General features: G+C 45.6%; 1 protein-coding gene across 4 annotated transcripts in view; it reads left to right on the top strand.

Annotated features, from left to right (window-relative positions):
* cc2d1a (coiled-coil and C2 domain containing 1A) overlaps positions 1–20,515 on the top strand; it is a 35,913-nt gene that overhangs the window by 5,124 nt on the left and 10,274 nt on the right. For all 4 annotated transcript variants that reach the window (XR_011673540.1, XR_011673539.1, XM_071389935.1 and 1 more), the window contains exons 8-20: positions 44–116; positions 3,179–3,268; positions 3,461–3,588; positions 3,819–3,891; positions 4,543–4,670; positions 4,826–4,925; positions 5,193–5,365; positions 6,220–6,333; positions 7,121–7,179; positions 9,704–9,820; positions 10,536–10,609; positions 17,867–17,925; positions 18,091–18,242. Coding sequence is in view for 2 of the 4 variants with exons in the window: in XM_071389935.1 (XP_071246036.1) it covers positions 44–116; positions 3,179–3,268; positions 3,461–3,588; positions 3,819–3,891; positions 4,543–4,670; positions 4,826–4,925; positions 5,193–5,365; positions 6,220–6,333; positions 7,121–7,179; positions 9,704–9,820; positions 10,536–10,609; positions 17,867–17,925; positions 18,091–18,242 (1,340 nt within the window). In the remaining 2 variants the exon portion in view is untranslated. The remainder of the gene's footprint in view (positions 1–43; positions 117–3,178; positions 3,269–3,460; positions 3,589–3,818; positions 3,892–4,542; positions 4,671–4,825; positions 4,926–5,192; positions 5,366–6,219; positions 6,334–7,120; positions 7,180–9,703; positions 9,821–10,535; positions 10,610–17,866; positions 17,926–18,090; positions 18,243–20,515) is intronic.

The following is a 20,515-nucleotide window of genomic DNA, read 5'->3' as shown; positions in this document are numbered from 1 at the left end:
TCTCCCTCAACACCTCTTCACCACCTCTCCTCTCCTTGTACAGAAACTAGACCCAGTAGTAGAGGCGTTGGACAGAGGGGAACCAGTGGACCTCAGCTCTCTACCTCCCCCTCCAGGTGCGCTTGGCTTACTACACCTGAGTCCTAAATCAATTGTATTTAAAAAAATATATATTTCACCTTTATTTAACCAGGTTGTCATTTACAACTGCGACCTGGCCAAGATAAAGCAAAGCAGTGCGACACAAACAACAACACAGAGTTACACATGGAATCAACAAACATACAGTCAATAATACAATAGAGAAAGTCTATATACAGTGTGTGCAAATGAGGTAAGATAAGGGGTTGAGGCAATAAATAGGCCATAGTGTCGAAATTATTACAGTATGGCAAATTAAACACTGGGGTGATAGATGTGCAGAAGATGAGTGTGCAAGTAGCGGTACTGGGGTGCAAAGGAGCAAAATATATAAAATAAGTAACAAATGGTGATGAGGTAGTTGGATGGGCTATTTACAGATTGGCTATGTGCAGTGATCTGTGAGCTGCTATGACAGCTGGTGCTTAAAGCTATTGAGGGAGATATGAGTCTCAGGGTTACCCGACTCCCTATATAGTGCACTACTTTTGACCAGGGCCTATAGGGTGCCATTTGGAACTCATCCCCAATGACCTGTTAGAGACTAGAAGACCAGGATCTGTATTCATAGTGTCTCAGTCTCATCCCTAAAGACCTGTTAGAGACTAGAAGACCAGGATCTGTATTCATAGTGTCTCAGTCTCATCCCTAAAGACCTGTTAGAGACTAGAAGACCAGGATCTGTATTCATAGTGTCTCAGTCTCATCCCCAATGACCTGTTAGAGACTAGAAGACCAGGATCTGTATTCATAGTGTCTCAGTCACATCCCTAAAGACCTGTTAGAGACTAGAAGACCAGGATCTGTATTCATAGTGTCTCAGTCTCATCCCTAAAGACCTGTTAGAGACTAGAAGACCAGGATCTGTATTCATAGTGTCTCAGTCTCATCCCTAAAGACCTGTTAGAGACTAGAAGACCAGGATCTGTATTCATAGTGTCTCAGTCTCATCCCTAAAGACCTGTTAGAGACTAGAAGACCAGGATCTGTATTCATAGTGTCTCAGTCTCATCCCTAAAGACCTGCTAGAGACTAGAAGACCAGGATCTGTATTCATAGTGTCTCAGTCTCATCCCTAAAGACCTGTTAGAGACTAGAAGACCAGGATCTGTATTCATAGTGTCTCAGTCTCATCCCTAAAGACCTGTTAGAGACTAGAAGACCAGGATCTGTATTCATAGTGTCTCAGTCACATCCCTAAAGACCTGTTAGAGACTAGAAGACCAGGATCTGTATTCATAGTGTCTCAGTCTCATCCCTAAAGACCTGTTAGAGACTAGAAGACCAGGATCTGTATTCATAGTGTCTCAGTCTCATCCCTAAAGACCTGTTAGAGACTAGAAGACCAGGATCTGTATTCATAGTGTCTCAGTCTCATCCCTAAAGACCTGTTAGAGACTAGAAGACCAGGATCTGTATTCATAGTGTCTCAGTCTCATCCCTAAAGACCTGTTAGAGACTAGAAGACCAGGATCTGTATTCATAGTGGCTCAGTCTCATCCCTAAAGACCTGCTAGAGACTAGAAGACCAGGATCTATATTCATAGTGTCTCAGTCTCATCCCTAAAGACCTGTTAGAGACTAGAAGACCAGGATCTGTATTCATAGTGTCTCAGTCTCATCCCTAAAGACCTGCTAGAGACTAGAAGACCAGGATCTGTATTCATAGTGTCTCAGTCTCATCCCTAAAGACCTGTTAGAGACTAGAAGACCAGGATCTGTATTCATAGTGTCTCAGTCTCATCCCTAAAGACCTGCTAGAGACTAGAAGACCAGGATCTGTATTCATAGTGTCTCAGTCTCATCCCTAAAGACCTGTTAGAGACTAGAAGACCAGGATCTGTATTCATAGTGTCTCAATCTCATCCCTAAAGACCTGTTAGAGACTAGAAGACCAGGATCTGTATTCATAGTGTCTCAGTCTCATCCCTAAAGACCTGCTAGAGACTAGAAGACCAGGATCTGTATTCATAGTGTCTCAGTCTCATCCCTAAAGACCTGCTAGAGACTAGAAGACCAGGATCTGTATTCATAGTGTCTCAGTCTCATCCCTAAAGACCTGTTAGAGACTAGAAGACCAGGATCTGTATTCATAGTGTCTCAGTCTCATCCCCAATGACCTGTTAGAGACTAGAAGACCAGGATCTGTATTCATAGTGTCTCAGTCTCATCCCTAAAGACCTGCTAGAGACTAGAAGACCAGGATCTGTATTCATAGTGTCTCAGTCTCATCCCTAAAGACCTGCTAGAGACTAGAAGACCAGGATCTGTATTCATAGTGTCTCAGTCTCATCCCTAAAGACCTGCTAGAGACTAGAAGACCAGGATCTGTATTCATAGTGTCTCAGTCTCATCCCTAAAGACCTGTTAGAGACTAGACCAGGATCTGTATTCATAGTGTCTCAGTCTCATCCCTAAAGACCTGTTAGAGACTAGAAGACCAGGATCTGTATTCATAGTGTCTCAGTCTCATCCCTAAAGACCTGTTAGAGACTAGAAGACCAGGGTCTGTATTCATAGTGTCTCAGTCTCATCCCTAAAGACCTGTTAGAGACTAGAAGACCAGGATCTGTATTCATAGTGTCTCAGTCTCATCCCTAAAGACCTGTTAGAGACTAGAAGACCAGGGTCTGTATTCATAGTGTCTGTCTCATCCCTAAAGACCTGTTAGAGACTAGAAGACCAGGATCTGTATTCATAGTGTCTCAGTCTCATCCCTAAAGACCTGTTAGAGACTAGATTACCAGGGTCTGTATTCATAGTGTCTCAGTCTCATCCCTAAAGACCTGTTAGAGACCAGAAGACCAGGATCTGTATTCATAGTGTCTCAGTCTCTGAGAGTGTGCTGATCTGGGATCAGTTTTCTCTTTTAGATCACAATGAAAAAGCTGACATGGGGAACCTGATCCTAGATCAGGACTCCTACTCTGAGACGCTTTGTACATTCCACCCTGACCCCTAAACATCTGATCTCAACTCCCCCCATACGGCATAACTCCTCTTTCTTCTCATCCCTCCCTCTCTCTCTCTCATGCAGTGGTAGAGCGTTCAGCTCCTCCTCCTCCCCAGTCTTCCTCCAGACCCTCCCCTGCTGCTCCCCCTGCAGCTCCCCCGGTGGCCGACTCCGGTAACACACATACTATTAATAATAATGATGCATTGGATGTATAAAGGGCCTTTCTAAAGGGGGAAATCACCTCCTCCATCACCGATGTGTAGCTCCCATCTGGTTGATGCACGGCAGCCATTTTGTGCCAGGTCGCTCAGTGGAGATGTGTGTGTGTGTGTGTGTGTGTGTGTCTGTGTGTGTGTGAGACAGCCCTCCCAGCCCCAGGCAGTGTAGGGGAAGCGTTACAACAGAGGATGGACAGATACAAAGCTGCAGCAGAGGGGGCCAGGAGCAAAGGAGACGACCGCAAGGCACGCATGCACCAGCGCATCGTCAAGGTACACACATCAAAGAAATGACTGGTGGTTCACACACACATCAAAGAAATGACTGGTGGTTCACACACACATCAAAGAAATGACTGGTGGTTCACACACACACACAAAGAATGAGAAAGAACTCCAAAAGTTCCATGCTTTTAACAGCAGAAACGCCTCACACACACACTGTAATGTATACCTGCTTGGATATGTCGTACTAATATTCAGTGTGTGTGTGTGTGTAACAGCAATACCAGGATGCCATCAGGTCTCATAAGGCTGGACGACCAGTCAACCTGGCTGATCTTCCTGTACCACCAGGTAACATTTAGCTGCAGCCTCCATCATGTACATTTCTGTCATTTAGCAGATGCTCTTATTCCCCGTGTGGAATCCAACCCACAACCCAGGCGTTGCAGCTGCCATGCTCTACCCACTGAGCCACACGTGACCTCTATAATAGGTGTTTGAGCCTAGTGTGTGTTCAGTCTGTACCGTGTTTGTTTATATGATGGATTCGTTGTACGAGAGTTTTTAATTTTTATACTTTGTTACTCTCAGGCTGGCCCTTGCCAGCATCATGTTTTTTAGCGTGTACGCCGTAACGTGTTTTTAGCGTGTACGCCGTAGCGTGTTTTTAGCGTGTACGCCGTAGCGTGTTTTTAGCGTGTACGCCGTAACGTGTTTTTAGCGTGTACGCCGTAGCGTGTTTTTAGCGTGTACGCCGTAACGTGTTTTTAGCGTGTACGCCGTAGCGTGTTTTTAGCGTGTACGCCGTAGCGTGTTTTTAGCGTGTACGCCGTAGCGTGTTTTTAGCGTGTACGCCGTAGCGTGTTTTTAGCGTGTACGCCGTAGCGTGTTTTTAGCGTGTACGCCGTAGCGTGTTTTTAGCGTGTATGCCGTAGCGTGTTTTTAGCGTGTACGCCATAGCGTGTTTTTGTTCTCTGTGTTTACTGTGTTGTTGTGGGCCAGGCTGTCCTCCGCTGCAGGGCACAGAGAGCAGCCAGCAGAACTTCATGGGCGTCCTGGAGACGGCCATGAAACTAGCCAATCAAGACGCAGACGCAGAGGACGAGGACGGAACAGGGGAATTGGCCAAGGTAACCACCATGACCTATGACCCTGACACACATGATGTCATGAGATTTCTTGACGCTCAAGATTGTTCTGGAAAGTGGGAAAATATGGATACTATGTTCATGTTTACAATATTTAACTTCTGTTCACTTAACTCTCTCTCTCTCCCCCCCTCCAGCCTGCAGTGGGAGCTCCAGTCCAGAAAGGCAAAGCCCCGGCCCCTCCCACACCAGGTTCTGGAGGCAACACAACACAGGGCTCCAGACTGGGGCTTAAAGGTGTGTGTGTGTTGGTGTCAGTTTGTATGTCAGTGTGTCGGTACGTGTGTGTGTGTGTGTGTGCACATATTCATAGATGTGTTAAATTCATCCCTTGACATGAACAAATTCATTCTCCCATTGACACCTCTACATTAGCCACTCTGATGTCTCCCTACACACACACACACACACACACACACACACACACACACACACACACACACACACACACACACACACACACGTACCCCCCTCCCACCTGTGGCGTCTCTTCCTGTGGTGCAGCCCAGCAGCAGTTGGACTTCCTGTTGCTGCGGCGGCAGGCGTTCGTCCGGGCGGCGCTGCGTTCTAAACAGATGAAGGACATGCAGGGAGCGGCGGTCCATCTCCGACACGCTAAAGGACTGGACCAGATGATCAGCGCCACCAAGGGAGGCCTGCCTGTAGACATCACCAAGGTGTGTGTTTGGGCTGGTGGAGGGTTACTTTTCACATTCACAGTTTCTCCAGGAATCTGCAGGGAATAATACAGCAGGAAATCTTCAACCAGAATTTTGGGGAAAGTTTTTTTATTATGCAACACGAGGAGGACTGTGTGTGTCAAGGTTAAGGAAGGAGGGAGGGAGACAGGGAAGGAGGGAGGGAGACAGGGAGGGAGGGAGGGGGAAGGAGGAACATTGAGACTGCAGGAGAGGAGCCAGGAACAGATGGAGAGGACAGGGGGGACCAAGACACCTGTGTGTGTGTGTGTGTGTGTGTGTGTGTGTGTGTGTGTGTGTGTGTGTGTGTGTGTGTGTGTGTGTGTGTGTGTGTGTGTGTGTGTGTGTGTGTGTGTGTGTGTGTGTGTGTGTGTGATATATAATCTCCTGCTGTTGACTTTTCACATCTCTCTATTTCCACTTCATTTTCCTCCTCTACTACACACCTCTCTTTCTCACTCTCTTTTTGTGTCGGTGTGTCTACATATTTGTTATGTGTTAAATTCATCCTTTGACATAATTTCACACACACTTACCCCCCCACCCCACACACACACACACACATTCAGCTTCCTCCATCTCTTTCTCTCCCCCTCCTTACTCCCCTTCCTCTCTCTCACTCCTCTCTCTCTCGTCCTCATCCTCTCTTCCTGTCTCTCTCATTGATTTATCCATCCGTCTCTCTCTCCCCTGTCTCCTCTCCCCCCCTCTCATCTCCCCATCTCCTCTCTCTGATTCAGAGGGGTTAGGTTAAATACGGAAGACATATTTTTGGTTGAAAGCGTTCCGTTGTACAACTGACTAGGTTTCCCCCTTTCTGTTTCCTCCCACAGGTCCCCAGTGCTCCAGTCAGTGAGGAGGACTACTCTCTGGCTCGGTCTCGTTCCTCTCCTCGCTCCTCAGAGCAATACAGCAGCCTCATGGAGCTCCTCCGACAGCAGCACCAGGTTATTACAACTCTTATGACATGCTTATTAACACTGTTATGACAACTTATTAAACAGCCTACCCCTTCAGCATATATTTAAAACAATATATTTATACAGCACCTCACCAATAATAAATGCCTCATTGAACCCTTATACGTACAAACGTTCATACATACATACATACATACATACATACATACATACATACATACATACATACATACATACATACATACGTACATACATGTACAGTACATACATGTACAGTACATACATACATACATACATACATACATACATACATACATACATACATACATACATACATACATACATACATACATGTACAGTACATACATACATACATGTACAGTACATACATATATATATATATATATATACATACATACATGTACAGTACATATATATATATACATACATACATGTACAGTACATACATACATACATACATGTACAGTACCAGTCAAAAGTTTGGACAGCTACTCATTCCAAGCTGTCATCATATATAACATATATTTTGATTTGTTTTACACTTTTTTTGGTTACTACATGATTCCATAGTTTTGATGTCTTCACTAATATTCTACAATGTAGAAAAAGGTAAAAATAAAGAAAAAACATGGAATGAGTAGGTGTGTCCAAACTTTTGACTGGTACTGTGTATGTATATATATTTTATATATATTTTTATATATATATGTGTGTGTGTCAGTACAACACGTTATAATAGACTCCTAACATGTTGATAGTACATTAATAACACATGATCTGTTTCTCTCTACAGAAATGTCTGGGTTACTCCCAGCAGTTCACTCACATGGGAAGCGTGGCGGAGACCTCCAGGTTAGTGGCAACAATTGTATGCGAGTGTGAGTGTGCACGAGTGTAAGTGTGCACGAGCGTAAGTGTGCACGAGCGTAAGTGTGCACGAGCGTACGTTAGTACACAGAGCACATTAAGAGGTTCAAAGAATTACCGGACTGATAAAAGTCAGTTCAATACATATTTATTATAAAACAGATGTGTTTAAAAAGAGGTTCAAAAACAGACCGCGTTAAAAGGTCATTAAAGCAACCAGGACCTGCACACCACACAGTATGTATAGATCTACCTCGTTCCTCCCACACGGTATGTATAGATCTACCTCGTTCCTCCCACACGGTATGTATAGATCTACCTCGTTCCTCCCACACGGTATGTATAGACCTACCTCGTTCCTCCCACACGGTATGTATAGGCCTACCTCGTTCCTCCCACACGGTATGTATAGATCTACCTCGTTCCTCCCACACGGTATGTATAGATCTACCTCGTTCCTCCCACACGGTATGTATAGATCTACCTCGTTCCTCCCACACGGTATGTATAGATCTACCTCGTTCCTCCCACACGGTATGTATAGATCTACCTCGTTCCTCCCACACGGTATGTATAGATCTACCTCGTTCCTCCCACACGGTATGTATAGATCTACCTCGTTCCTCCCACACGGTATGTATAGATCTACCTCGTTCCTCCCACACGGTATGTATAGATCTACCTCGTTCCTCCCACACGGTATGTATAGATCTACCTCGTTCCTCCCACACGGTATGTATAGATCTACCTCGTTCCTCCCACACGGTATGTATAGATCTACCTCGTTCCTCCCACACGGTATGTATAGATCTACCTCGTTCCTCCCACACGGTATGTATAGACCTACCTCGTTCCTCCCACACGGTATGTATAGACCTACCTCGTTCCTCCCACACGGTATGTATAGATCTACCTCGTTCCTCCCACACGGTATGTATAGATCTACCTCGTTCCTCCCACACGGTATGTATAGATCTACCTCGTTCCTCCCACACAGTTCAGAAACACTCTGTAAAGAGACACACAATAATTAGGATCAGGCGTGGCCATTTCGTAGGCGGGGCTATTTTGTGGGTGTGGTCAATTAGTGGGTGTGGTCAACACACCTGAACACACTATAATTGACAGACAAACACTTGAAACTGTTGAGTGTGAAGTTGATGATGCACATACACCATGGCATGTTTGAATAGTAAGATACAATATGGGCCCAACTACTGTAACACACATGTTACAAATATAAGTGAAGATGCATTGAATTTAGGGAAATGCCATCTTCACTGTGTGTGTACCGTGTGTGTGTGTGTGTGTGTGTGTGTGTACCGTGTGTACCGTGTGAATCAGGGTGGGAAATGTAACTTTTTGTTCCACTCAGATTTTTTTATCAGCCATAATATTTTTTGCTCCATAATTACACCCCAAAAATAGTAACGGATGAGCATGTTTTGTAATGTTTTAAAACAATAAATTAATCACCAGTAAGAAGTAATGTGGTATATTTCTTAATTCCATAAAATGTTTGTAACCTACGTCTTTTAACCAATGTATGTTAAAATAAATCATTTAGATACTATAGTAAAAACAGATAAACAGTTAAATAAATCATTTAGATACTATAGTAAAAACAGATAAACAGTTAAATAAATCATTTAGATACTATAGTAAAAACAGATAAACAGTTAAATAAATCATTTAGATACTATAGTAAAAACAGATAAACAGTTAAATAAATCATTTAGATACTATAGTAAAAACAGATAAACAGTTAAATAAATCATTTAGATACTATAGTAAAAACAGATAAACAGTTCTACAACTGAACATCAACAATCAACAAGTGCCTGCCCTGCCACAAAATACTGAGTGATATGGGTTATTTAATATTGTAGTTCAGGGCTCCACACTGATGTGTATTACAAGGAGTACATCATCTGTTTCTAAGTAGAAATGTGGAAGCACACAAATAAATCTAGGAGAACAATTTCAAGTATTTGAGTGTTTTAATGATAAGAAAGTGACAAAAAAGCTGATGAATACGTTTTTTGGAGTGATCCGTGCTAGATCAAGCACAATCATTAGGCGAGACAGAAATTGTCAACTGGTCCTTTAAGGGACGGGCCATTACCACGGTAACCGTGGCACTGGCTTGTCTGTGACGGGAAAAGCATCTCAGACTGCGACGTCTTCCTAGCAGCGGACAGTTGCAGCAAACTCAAACTAACAATGAAAAACAACCTGGCGTGTGAACAAAACATTTTAACTGGCCAAGAAACACGAGGACAAAGTCACACGTCAGTAGCCTTGTAAATTCCACCAACTTCTTCTACATGTGGGTTTTGCATGAAAAAAACTGTTCCCAAATGCTCTGTGTGACCACCCGCAAACGTGGCTGGTGAAATAGACATTCAACCCCGCCAATGACAACATCTACCCCCATTTGGCGGGTGTGAACCCTGCGTGTACTGTGTGTGTGTGTGTGTGTAATGTGCGTGTGTGTTGCTGTTGTCAGGTTTGAGAAGCTGGCGGAGGAGTGTATGCAGAACATTGAGGTGTTGAAGATGGCCCACGCCAAGGGCCAACCTGTCCCCAAATACCACACTGAGGAGAGGACCTTCAACACTGTCAAGTACTATACTGTTACTACCATATTAACATCACACTGAGGAGAGGACCTTCAACACTGTCAAGTACTATACTGTTACTACCATATTAATATCACACCGAGGAGAGGACCTTCAACACTGTCAAGTACTATACTGTTACTAACATATTAATATCACACTGAGGACCTTCAACACTGTCAAGTACTATACTGTTACTACCATATTAACATCACACTGAGGAGAGGACCTTCAACACTGTCAAGTACTATACTGTTACTACCATATTAATATCACACTGAGGAGAGGACCTTCAACACTGTCAAGTACTATACTGTTACTAACATATTAATATCACACTGAGGACCTTCAACACTGTCAAGTACTATACTGTTACTACCATATTAATATCACACTGAGGACCTTCAACACTGTCAAGTACTATACTGTTACTACCATATTAATATCACACTGAGGACCTTCAACACTGTCAAGTACTATACTGTTACTAACATATTAATATCACACTGAGGACCTTCAACACTGTCAAGTACTATACTGTTACTAACATATTAATATCACACTGAGGACCTTCAACACTGTCAAGTACTATACTGTTACTAACATATTAACACCACAATGCCATACAATTTACATTCATATAAAAATACATCTCTTACACACACATACACATATATACAAAGCAGGAGGAAAGTAATCTGTCTTCTCTGTCTGTTGTAGAATGTATACTGACCTGACAGCCAATGAGATGACGCTGTACATCGTGAAGGGCATCAATCTACCTGCTCCCTCAGGTGTGTTGTTTTGAACTTTATATGCCTCCTTCTGACTCCTCTCTCCTGATCCCCCCTCTCTCCTGATCCCCCCTCTCTCCTGATCCTCCCTCTCTCCTGATCCTCCCTCTCTCCTGACCCCCCCTCTCTCCTGATCCCCCCTCTCTCCTGATCCCCCTCTCTCCTGATCCCCCCTCTCTCCTGATCCTCCCTCTCTCCTGATCCCCCCCTCTCTCCTGATCCTCCCTCTCTCCTGACCCCCCCTCTCTCCTGATCCCCCCTCTCTCCTGATCCTCCCTCTCTCCTGATCCCCCCTCTCTCCTGATCCCCCCTCTCTCCTGATCCCCCCCTCTCTTCTGAATCCCCCCCTCTCTTCTGATCTCTCTCTCTTCTGATCCCCCCCTCTCTCCTGAATCCCCCCTCTCTTCTCATCCCCCCTCTCTCCTGAATCCCCCTCTCTCCTGATCCCCCCTCTCTCCTGAATCCCCCCTCTCTCCTGATCCCCCCTCTCTCCTGATCCCCCCTCTCTCCTGATCCACCCTCTCTCCTGATCCCCCCCTCTCTTCTGAATCCCCCCCTCTATTCTGAATCCCCCCTCTCTTCTGATCCCCCCCTCTCTCCTGAATCCCCCCTCTCTTCTGATCCCCCCCTCTCTCCTGAATTCCCCCTCTTCTGATCCCCCCCTCTCTTCTGAATCCCCCCTCTCTTCTGAATCCCCCCTCTCTTCTGATCCCCCCTCTCTTCTGATCCCCCCCCCTCTCTTCTGAATCCCCCTCTCTCCTGAATCCCCCCTCTCTCCTGAATCCCCCCTCTCTCCTGAATCCCCCCTCTCTCCTGAATCCCCCCTCTCTCCTGAATCCCCCCTCTCTTCTGATCCCCCCTCTCTCCTGAACCCCCCCTCTCTCCTGAATCCCCCCTCTCTCCTGATCCCCCCTCTTTCCTGAATCCCCCCTCTCTCCTGAATCCCCCCTCTCTCCTGAATCCCCCCTCTCTCCTGAATCCCCCCTCTCTCCTGAATCCCCCCTCTCTCCTGAATCCCCCCTCTCTTCTGATCCCCCCTCTCTCCTGAATCCCCCTCTCTCCTGAATCCCCCCCTCTCTCCTGATCCCCCCTCTCTCCTGATCCCCCCTCTCTCCTGATCCCCCCTCTCTTCTGATCCCCCCCTCTCTCCTGAATCCCCCATCTCTCCTGAATCCCCCCTCTCTTCTGATCCCCCCTCTCTCCCGATCCCCCCTCTCTCCTGAATCCCCCATCTCTCCTGAATCCCCCCTCTCTTCTGAATCCCCCTCTTTTCTGATCCCCCCTCTCTCCTGAATCCCCCCTCTCTTCTGAATCCCCCTCTCTTCTGATCCCTCCTCTCTCCTGATCCCCCCTCTCTCTTCTTTTTTCAATTTAAAGTTTTATTAAGTTTTCAAACAACCAACCAAACACATTCCACATTCACAGATGTGACAAACTTTAAAAAAATAATAATAATAATAATAATAAAAAATAAAAAAATGTTATATATATATATATACATATATACATACCTACATATACATACATACCCACATACACACAAATAATAATTATAACAAAATTTAAAATGTAGAACTTGCAGCAGCACTATCAAGGTTCTTATTTGCTATTTCCAGCCTTAGCTGAGATGACGAGCCAATGATTAGTTTTTAGATTTTACAGCACCTTACACAACACGCATCTGCTCACCTCCCCGATCCCCCCATTCACTCTGTCCAATTTGAGATATAGTGGAGTAGTGGAGACCAGAGTCTATCAAACTTGGGCTGTCTCTTGTGGAGGTCATAAGTGAGCTTTTCAAGAGGGAGAAAGTCAACAATCTGGTCAATCCACATTTTAAATGTAGGAGAGGTACTAGAGGCCCACAATAGAAGGATACATTTCTTAGCAAAGTATGTAATGGTCATGAGCAAATTTTCTCTGCCAGGATCAAGAACAAAGTCCTGCTGGGCATTAAGAAGATAGAGACACGGGGTCATATCAAACTGTACATCTAGTATTTTCTGTGCAGCAGTATGTATAGATTGCCAAAATCTGGCAATCTCTCTACAGCTCCAAAATACATGCATATAGGTTCCACTTTCAGAGGTACATCTTTTACAGTTAGGAGAAATGTCTGTTTTCATTTTATGGAGTCTCAAGGGAGTGTAATAAAATTTGTACAAAAATTTGTAATTCGATTCTTTCATTTTTACATTAGTAGAGGAGCAGTATACCCTGTCGCAAACCTCCGCCCATAACTCATCACTGATAGTCAGACCAAGGTCCTTTTCCCAGATTATTTTCAAAGGAGTAAAGGAGGAGCCTCCTTTCTCAGAAAGGAGTCTATAGATATAGGATATTTTGCCTTTAATGGATTGTGCTGTGACAAGAAGGGTTTCAACTTCGTTGAACTGAGTTCTAAACCTCCTCTTGGAAGTAAATGAGGAGATGACATGTCTAATTTGAAGATATTTAAAAAAAATGGGATCTTGGCACATTGAATTCACTGCAGAGCTCTTGAAAGGATTTCAGTGTAGTGGTCTTCTGATGAAATAGGTCTGAAAAGGTCCTGATTCCTAGAGTATGCCAAAGATTAAAGTTGGCATCCCTCAGGGCTTTTGGCAAGTCTGGGTTGCCTACTATAGGCGAGTGAGAGCATATTTGGGAGGAGATGCCCAGGTATTTCTTACAGTCCCTCCACGCTAGTAGGGTGCTGTAAATCACAAATGTTTTGGCTATGTTGCCCACTTCACTAAAGTTATTAATGAATATAGTTGAGCTTAGTGGCAATGAACCACAGGATTGGGCTTCTATCTGGATCCACGTTGACTCTTGTCTGTTTGTGATCCATGTTAGCATGTTGCGGATTTGGGCAGACCAGTAGTACAATTGAAGGGAGGGAAGGGCAAGACCGCCCTTAGATTCAGGTTTCGATAGAGTGGAGAGCTTGATCCTAGGTTTTTTATTGCCCCATATAAATTTGGTGATGCTTTGGTTAATTGTTTTGAAAAAGGAAGCTGGGAGATAGCATGGGAGCATCTGAAATAAATAGTTCAGTCTAGGGAGGATGTTCATACGGATTACATTAATTCTTCCTACTAAGCTAATTGGGAGGGAGATCCAGGTTTGGAGGTTGTTTTTGATTCGATCCAGGAGTGGAAGATAATTCTCCTTGAAAAGCCTATTCAGATCTGGTGTTATGAATATCCCAAGGTATTGAAACCCCTGTGTCTTCCATTGGAATGGGCATAGTGTCTTCATAGAACTGGTGAGTGTAATATTGAGAGGGCAGACAGTGGATTTGTTAAAATTTATCTTATAACCTGAAAACGTGCCATACTGAGCAATTGTGTCTAAAATGGGAGGAAGGGATTTCTCAGGGTTGGATATGTAGAGCAAGACATCATCCGCGTAAAGCGAAATCTTGTGCTGCAGGCCGCCTGCAGGAACACCTGTAATACTTGAATTGCTCCTTATCAACTCTGCCAGAGGCTCCGCCCCCAACAAGTAGAGCAGGGGGGATAGCGAGCACCCTTGTCTTGTGCCCCGTCCCAAAGGGAATCTGTCAGAGTTCAGTCCGTTAGTAGTCACCATGGCATTTGGATGAGAGTATAGTGATTTGATCCATTTAATAAAGTTTGGGCCCATATTGAACTTTTCTAAGACTGAGAACAAAAAGCTCCACTCCATCCTGTCGAACGCCTTCTCAGCATCCAGTGAAGCCAGCAGGACAGGGGTCTTCTGTGCGTTTACTTGATCAATAATATCAAAAAGACGGCGAATGTTATCAGAAGAGTATCTGTCTCTAATAAATCCAGTTTGGTCCGCTTTTATTATTTTGGGAAGAAGAGTGTTTAGTCTTTTGGCCAGCAATTTGGTAATTATTTTGTAGTCGAAATCCAACAAGCTTATGGGCCGGAAGGAGGAGCAGGATAGGGGGTCCTTGTCTTTTTTGAGCAACACTGTAATGCGAGCTGTGCGCATTGAGTCTGGGAGAACTCCGTTTTTGCAAAAATCCTCCAGCATTGGCATGAAAATAGGGCTAAGCTGGGGCCAAAAAGCTTTGTAGAACTCTCTGGGGAATCCATCTGGGCCTGGGGACTTGTTAGGTGGCATGGAGGTAATTGCCTCCAGGATCTCCTCAGGAGTGAAGGGGGAGTTGAGATCTTCTTGGTCAGTCTCTGATAGTTTAGGTAGCGAGATTCCCTCTAGGAAGGAGTGGAGTTCTGCTTCCGTGTGTTTTCTCTCAGAGGTATATAGTTTGCAGTAAAAATCATGAAAAGTTCAATTGATCTTTTTTGGGTCATATGTGACCTCGTCCTCTGCTGTTCGGATAGCCATAATTGTACGCTCTGACTGCTCTTTTTTTAATTGATAAGCAAGCAATCTACTAGGCCTATTGCTATACTCATGGTATTTCTGTTTAGTAAAGAAAACTTTTTTTTTAATCTCCCGAGTATAGTCCAAATTCAGTTTGGCTTTGGCTGCTTTAAGTTGACTCCAGGAGGTGCTGTCTGTGGATTGTTTATGTACTTTTTCACAGCGTTCCAGCTCCCTCTCCAGATCTAGCCTGTGTGCTTCCATTGCTTTTTTCTTAGAGGAAGCATATGCAATTAGATGACCTCTTAGTGTGGCTTTAGCAGCGTCCCACATTGTGGCCGGAGAAACAGGAGAATCTTTGTTGTCTTGTGTGTAGTTGTCTATCCATGTAGTTACCAATGTATGGAATGCTTCGTTTGATAGCATGGAGGTGTTGAATTTCCAGCTCTTTGACCTCGGGATGTTTTTGCAGAGGTCAAAGCGGAGGTGGACAAAGGCGTGATCCGAAAGCGCTATGGGTCCGATTCTACACGTGGCTGAATTTATGAAACTCTTTGGGATAAAAATGTAATCTATACGGGAGTAGGTGTTATGGACATTAGAGTAGTATGTATAGTCCATAGATGAGCTATTAGTCTCTCTCCAGATATCTATCAGTCCCATCTCTTTAGTAAGAGAGTTCAACATCTTTGCAGATCTAGGATTTGTGGTGGGGACTTGAGATGATTTGTCTAGGGTTGGGTTCAGGGTACAATTAAAATCTCCGGCCAACACTCCAAAGGAAACACAATGCTCATTGAACAGGGTTATCATTTTCGACATAAAAGCAGGAGTATCTGTGTTAGGGGCGTATATGTTTAAGAGAGTAATTGGTTGCCCATACAGTGACCCAGTTATCAAAATAAATCTCCCCTCCGGATCAGATATGTTTTTGTCAATTATGAATGGAACATTCTTATGGATAAGTATGGCTGTGCCTCTACTGTTGGATTTGAAAGATGAGAAATACACCTGTCCCACCCAAGCTCTGCGGAGTTTGGCATGTTCAGCATCACAGAGGTGTGTCTCTTGCAATAGCGCGATGTCTGCTTTTTCCTTTTTTAGAGCACATAGTATCTTTTTCCGTTTTATTGCATGACCTAGACCATGGCAGTTCCATGTCAATAGATTTAAGGTACTAGTCATCGTCATCGAACAGTAATCGAACTTTAGTGCAAGTCATCTCTGGGTAAAGGTGGATAGTAGTTACAGCTGCGTTCACATAAAAGGAAAATAAATGGTTTACATAAAATAACAGTCTCTGAACACCCCAGCCGAGTTCCCAAACAACTCGACATATCCCGTTGGATCTATTACCTCCCCGCTCAGTCACAATTCTGTGTTCCAACAACAACAACAAAAAAAACGGGAACAGTTAGCAACGCACAACGTCTCCCCCTCCCCACCAAAGAAATGCCTCATCCTCTCCGCCCCGCATTGGGTAAATGACAACGTAGCCCCCGTCCAGACCACATTAAAAATGGGAGAAAATAAAATCAATAGCCCAGCCTACATATAGTAGGCCTAGGTTATAATATGGAGCCTATCCCTCTCAGCTAAAGGAACATAAATATAGATTAGACGGCTATAATGACATTTAGCAGGGCGGGTGGGTCTTTGGATATCGGCTATATGTTGTCTTACCTCCTTTAGTAATAATAGTAATCGCATTTAGTCATTGGTCCATTTCTCATTGACCGGGGTTGTCTTTCAAAAAACGTTTTGCCTCTTCGGGAGTTTTGAAGTGTCGCAGGGCTCCTTGGTAAAGAATCCTGAGCTCGTTTGGGTATTTGAATCCCCTAAAGATGCCTCGGTCAATGGAGCATTTCTTCACCTCGTCAAACTCTCGGCGCTTTCGGCGTATTCCAGCTGACAGGTCCTGGAGTAAGATGAGTTTGGCGTTTCCCACTGTAATGGTGTTGGTTTTCGCCGCCTGTAGGACTCGTTCCTTGTCGGTGAATCTCAAGAAACGTATGGTGATTGGGCGCGGTGGTTGTCTGGCTGCTGGTGGGGGCCTCAGTGCTCGGTGAGCTCTCTCGAGTTCTATGGGTCTGTCGGTGGACAGGTGGAGCCACTCGGGAAGTTTGTCTTGCAGGTAGCGGATCAGTGGCATGTTTCCCTCTTCTTTTTCGCCCAGATTTAATAGAACACAATTATTCCTTCGCCCCCTGTTTTCCAGGTCCTCTGTTTTCTCTTCCAGCTGCTCTATTTTTTTTTAGCATATGCTATTGTTTCCATGGCGTCTGTCAATAAGTTTTCCGTGGATAGGATTCGCCCCTCTGCCTCGTCCAGGCGCCCCGCGTTTATGGTTATCTTGTTGTTTATGTCAGGCAAAGCATTTTCCAGGATTGTCACCTTGCCCCCTATCGCACTGAGCTGAGCGTTAATGCCATCTAGTTTAGTGTTGAGTTCTGTACGTTGGGATCTCAGCTCAGAAAAGATGTCTTCGACAGAGTGCGAGGTTGGCCTTCGTTGGGCCTCGGGGGGGAACGGGTCCTCTTGCTCCTGGCTAATGGCGCTAGCTTTTTCTGAAGCTAGCTGCTTCTTGGAGGCTTTTTCCGTCGCTAGTGCTCGAGTCCGGGTAAAAATGTCACCTGTAGTGTCGTCTTTTGTAGCCGCCATGACTTTTTGACTAAAGCTAAATGAGTTTAAACTTGAAGTGGAGGTAAGATTAGGAATTGGAAACTACTTGTGCGGAGCTCCTAGTTCATGCGGCCATCTCGTTCAGGGGTCACGTGATCCCTCCCCCCTCTCTCTTCTGAATCCCCCCTCTCTCTTCTGAATCCCCCCTCTCTTCTGAATCCCCCCTCTCTCCTGAATCCCCCCTCTCTCCTGAATCCCCCCTCTCTTCTGATCCCCCCTCTCTTCTCATCCCCCTCTCTTCTGATCTCTCTCTTCTCATCCCCCTCTTCTCAGGAGTCTCTGCCAGTGATCTGGACACCAGTGTGCGCTTTGAGTTTCCTTTTCCTAGTGCGGTAAGACTCACACTCTACACAATCACACGCACACACACACACACACACACGCATACACACACAACCATTTTGCATGCACACATTTCCACTTAGATCCACTCAAATATTCTCTCTCTGTCTTGTGTGTGTGTGTGTGTGTTTGTGTGTGTGTGTGTGTGTGTGCAGGAAGAGGCCCAGAGGGACAAGACCAGTACAGTGAAGAACAGCAACAGTCCAGAGTTTAAAGAGCAGTTTAACCTGAACATCAACCGTCAACACAGAGGCTTCAAGAGGGTCGTCCAGGCCAAAGGCATCAAGTTTGACATCATCCACAAGGGGTGAGATCCACAGACACACACCAGACCTGGTTAATACATGCAGATTGAGGTAACATAGAATATTAACACAGACACACACCAGACCTGGTTAATACATGCAGATTGAGGTAACATAGAATATTAACACAGACACACACCAGACCTGGTTAATACATGCAGATTGAGGTAACATAGAATATTAACACAGACACACACCAGACCTGGTTAATACATGCAGATTGAGGTAACATAGAATATTAACACAGACACACACCAGACCTGGTTAATACATGCAGATTGAGGTAACATAGAATATTAACACAGACACACACCAGACCTGGTTAATACATGCAGATTGAGGTAACATAGAATATTAACACAGACACACACCAGACCTGGTTAATACATGCAGATTGAGGTAACATAGAATATTAACACAGACACACACCAGACCTGGTTAATACATGCAGATTGAGGTCTGTGTTAATGACTATTGTAGCTGGAAACGGTCTGACAAACACCGCTGTAGCTGGGCCACCTTCCACCACCGATGTCTCATGGTCTGACAAACACCGCTGTAGCTGGGTCACCTTCCACCACCGATGTCTCATGGTCTGACAAACACCGCTGTAGCTGGGTCACCTTCCACCTCCGATGTCTCATGGTCTGACAAACACCGCTGTAGCTGGTCACCTTCCACCTCCGATGTCTCATGGTCTGACAAACACCGCTGTAGCTGGTCACCTTCCACCACCGATGTCTCATGGTCTGACAAACACCGCTGTAGCTGGGTCACCTTCCACCTCCGATGTCTCATGGTCTGACAAACACCGCTGTAGCTGGGTCACCTTCCACCTCCGATGTCTCATGGTCTGACAAACACCGCTGTAGCTGGGTCACCTTCCACCTCCGATGTCTCATGGTCTGACAAACACCGCTGTAGCTGGGTCACCTTCCACCTCTGATGTCTCATGGTCTGACAAACACCGCTGTAGCTGGGTCACCTTCCACCTCCGATGTCTCATGGTCTGACAAACACCGCTGTAGCTGGGTCACCTTCCACCTTCCACCTCCGATGTCTCATGGTCTGACAAACACCGCTGTAGCTGGGTCACCTTCCACCTTCCACCTCCGATGTCTCATGGTCTGACAAACACCGCTGTAGCTGGGTCACCTTCCACCTCCGATGTCTCATGGTCTGACAAACACCGCTGTAGCTGGGACACCTTCCACCTCTGATGTCTCATGGTCTGACAAACACCGCTGTAGCTGGGTCACCTTCCACCTCCGATGTCTCATGGTCTGACAAACACCGCTGTAGCTGGGTCACCTTCCACCTTCCACCTCCGATGTCTCATGGTCTGACAAACACCGCTGTAGCTGGGACACCTTCCACCTCCGATGTCTCATGGTCTGACAAACACCGCTGTAGCTGGGTCACCTTCCACCTTCCACCTCCGATGTCTCATGGTCTGACAAACACCGCTGTAGCTGGGTCACCTTCCACCTTCCACCTCCGATGTCTCATGGTCTGACAAACACCGCTGTAGCTGGTCACCTTCCACCGCCGATGTCTCATGGTCTGACAAACACCGCTGTAGCTGGTCACCTTCCACCGCCGATGTCTCATGGTCTGACAAACACCGCTGTAGCTGGGTCACCTTCCACCTTCCGCCACCGATGTCTCATGGTCTGACAAACACCGCTGTAGCTGGGTCACCTTCCACCTTCCACCTCCGATGTCTCATGGTCTGACAAACACCGCTGTAGCTGGGTCACCTTCCACCACCGATGTCTCATGGTCTGACAAACACCGCTGTAGCTGGGTCACCTTCCACCTCCGATGTCTCATGGTCTGACAAACACCACTGTAGCTGGGTCACCTTCCACCGCCGATGTCTCATGGTCTGACAAACACCGCTGTAGCTGGGTCACCTTCCACCGCCGATGTCTCATGGTCTGACAAACACCGCTGTAGCTGGGTCACCTTCCAACGCCGATGTCTCATGGTCTGACAAACACCGCTGTAGCTGGTCACCTTCCACCTCCGATGTCTCATGGTCTGACAAACACCGCTGTAGCTGGGTCACCTTCCACCTCCGATGTCTCATGGTCTGACAAACACCGCTGTAGCTGGGTCACCTTCCACCGCCGATGTCTCATGGTCTGACAAACACCGCTGTAGCTGGGTCACCTTCCACCACCGATGTCTCATGGTCTGACAAACACCGCTGTAGCTGGGTCACCTTCCACCACCGATGTCTCATGGTCTGACAAACACCGCTGTAGCTGGT

The sequence above is a fragment of the Salvelinus alpinus genome, chromosome 2 (genome assembly GCF_045679555.1).
Source record: "Salvelinus alpinus chromosome 2, SLU_Salpinus.1, whole genome shotgun sequence".
NCBI lineage: Eukaryota > Metazoa > Chordata > Actinopteri > Salmoniformes > Salmonidae > Salvelinus > Salvelinus alpinus.
Note: the sequence above shows the minus strand (reverse complement) of the source record. Positions and strands in the feature narration are given on the sequence as shown.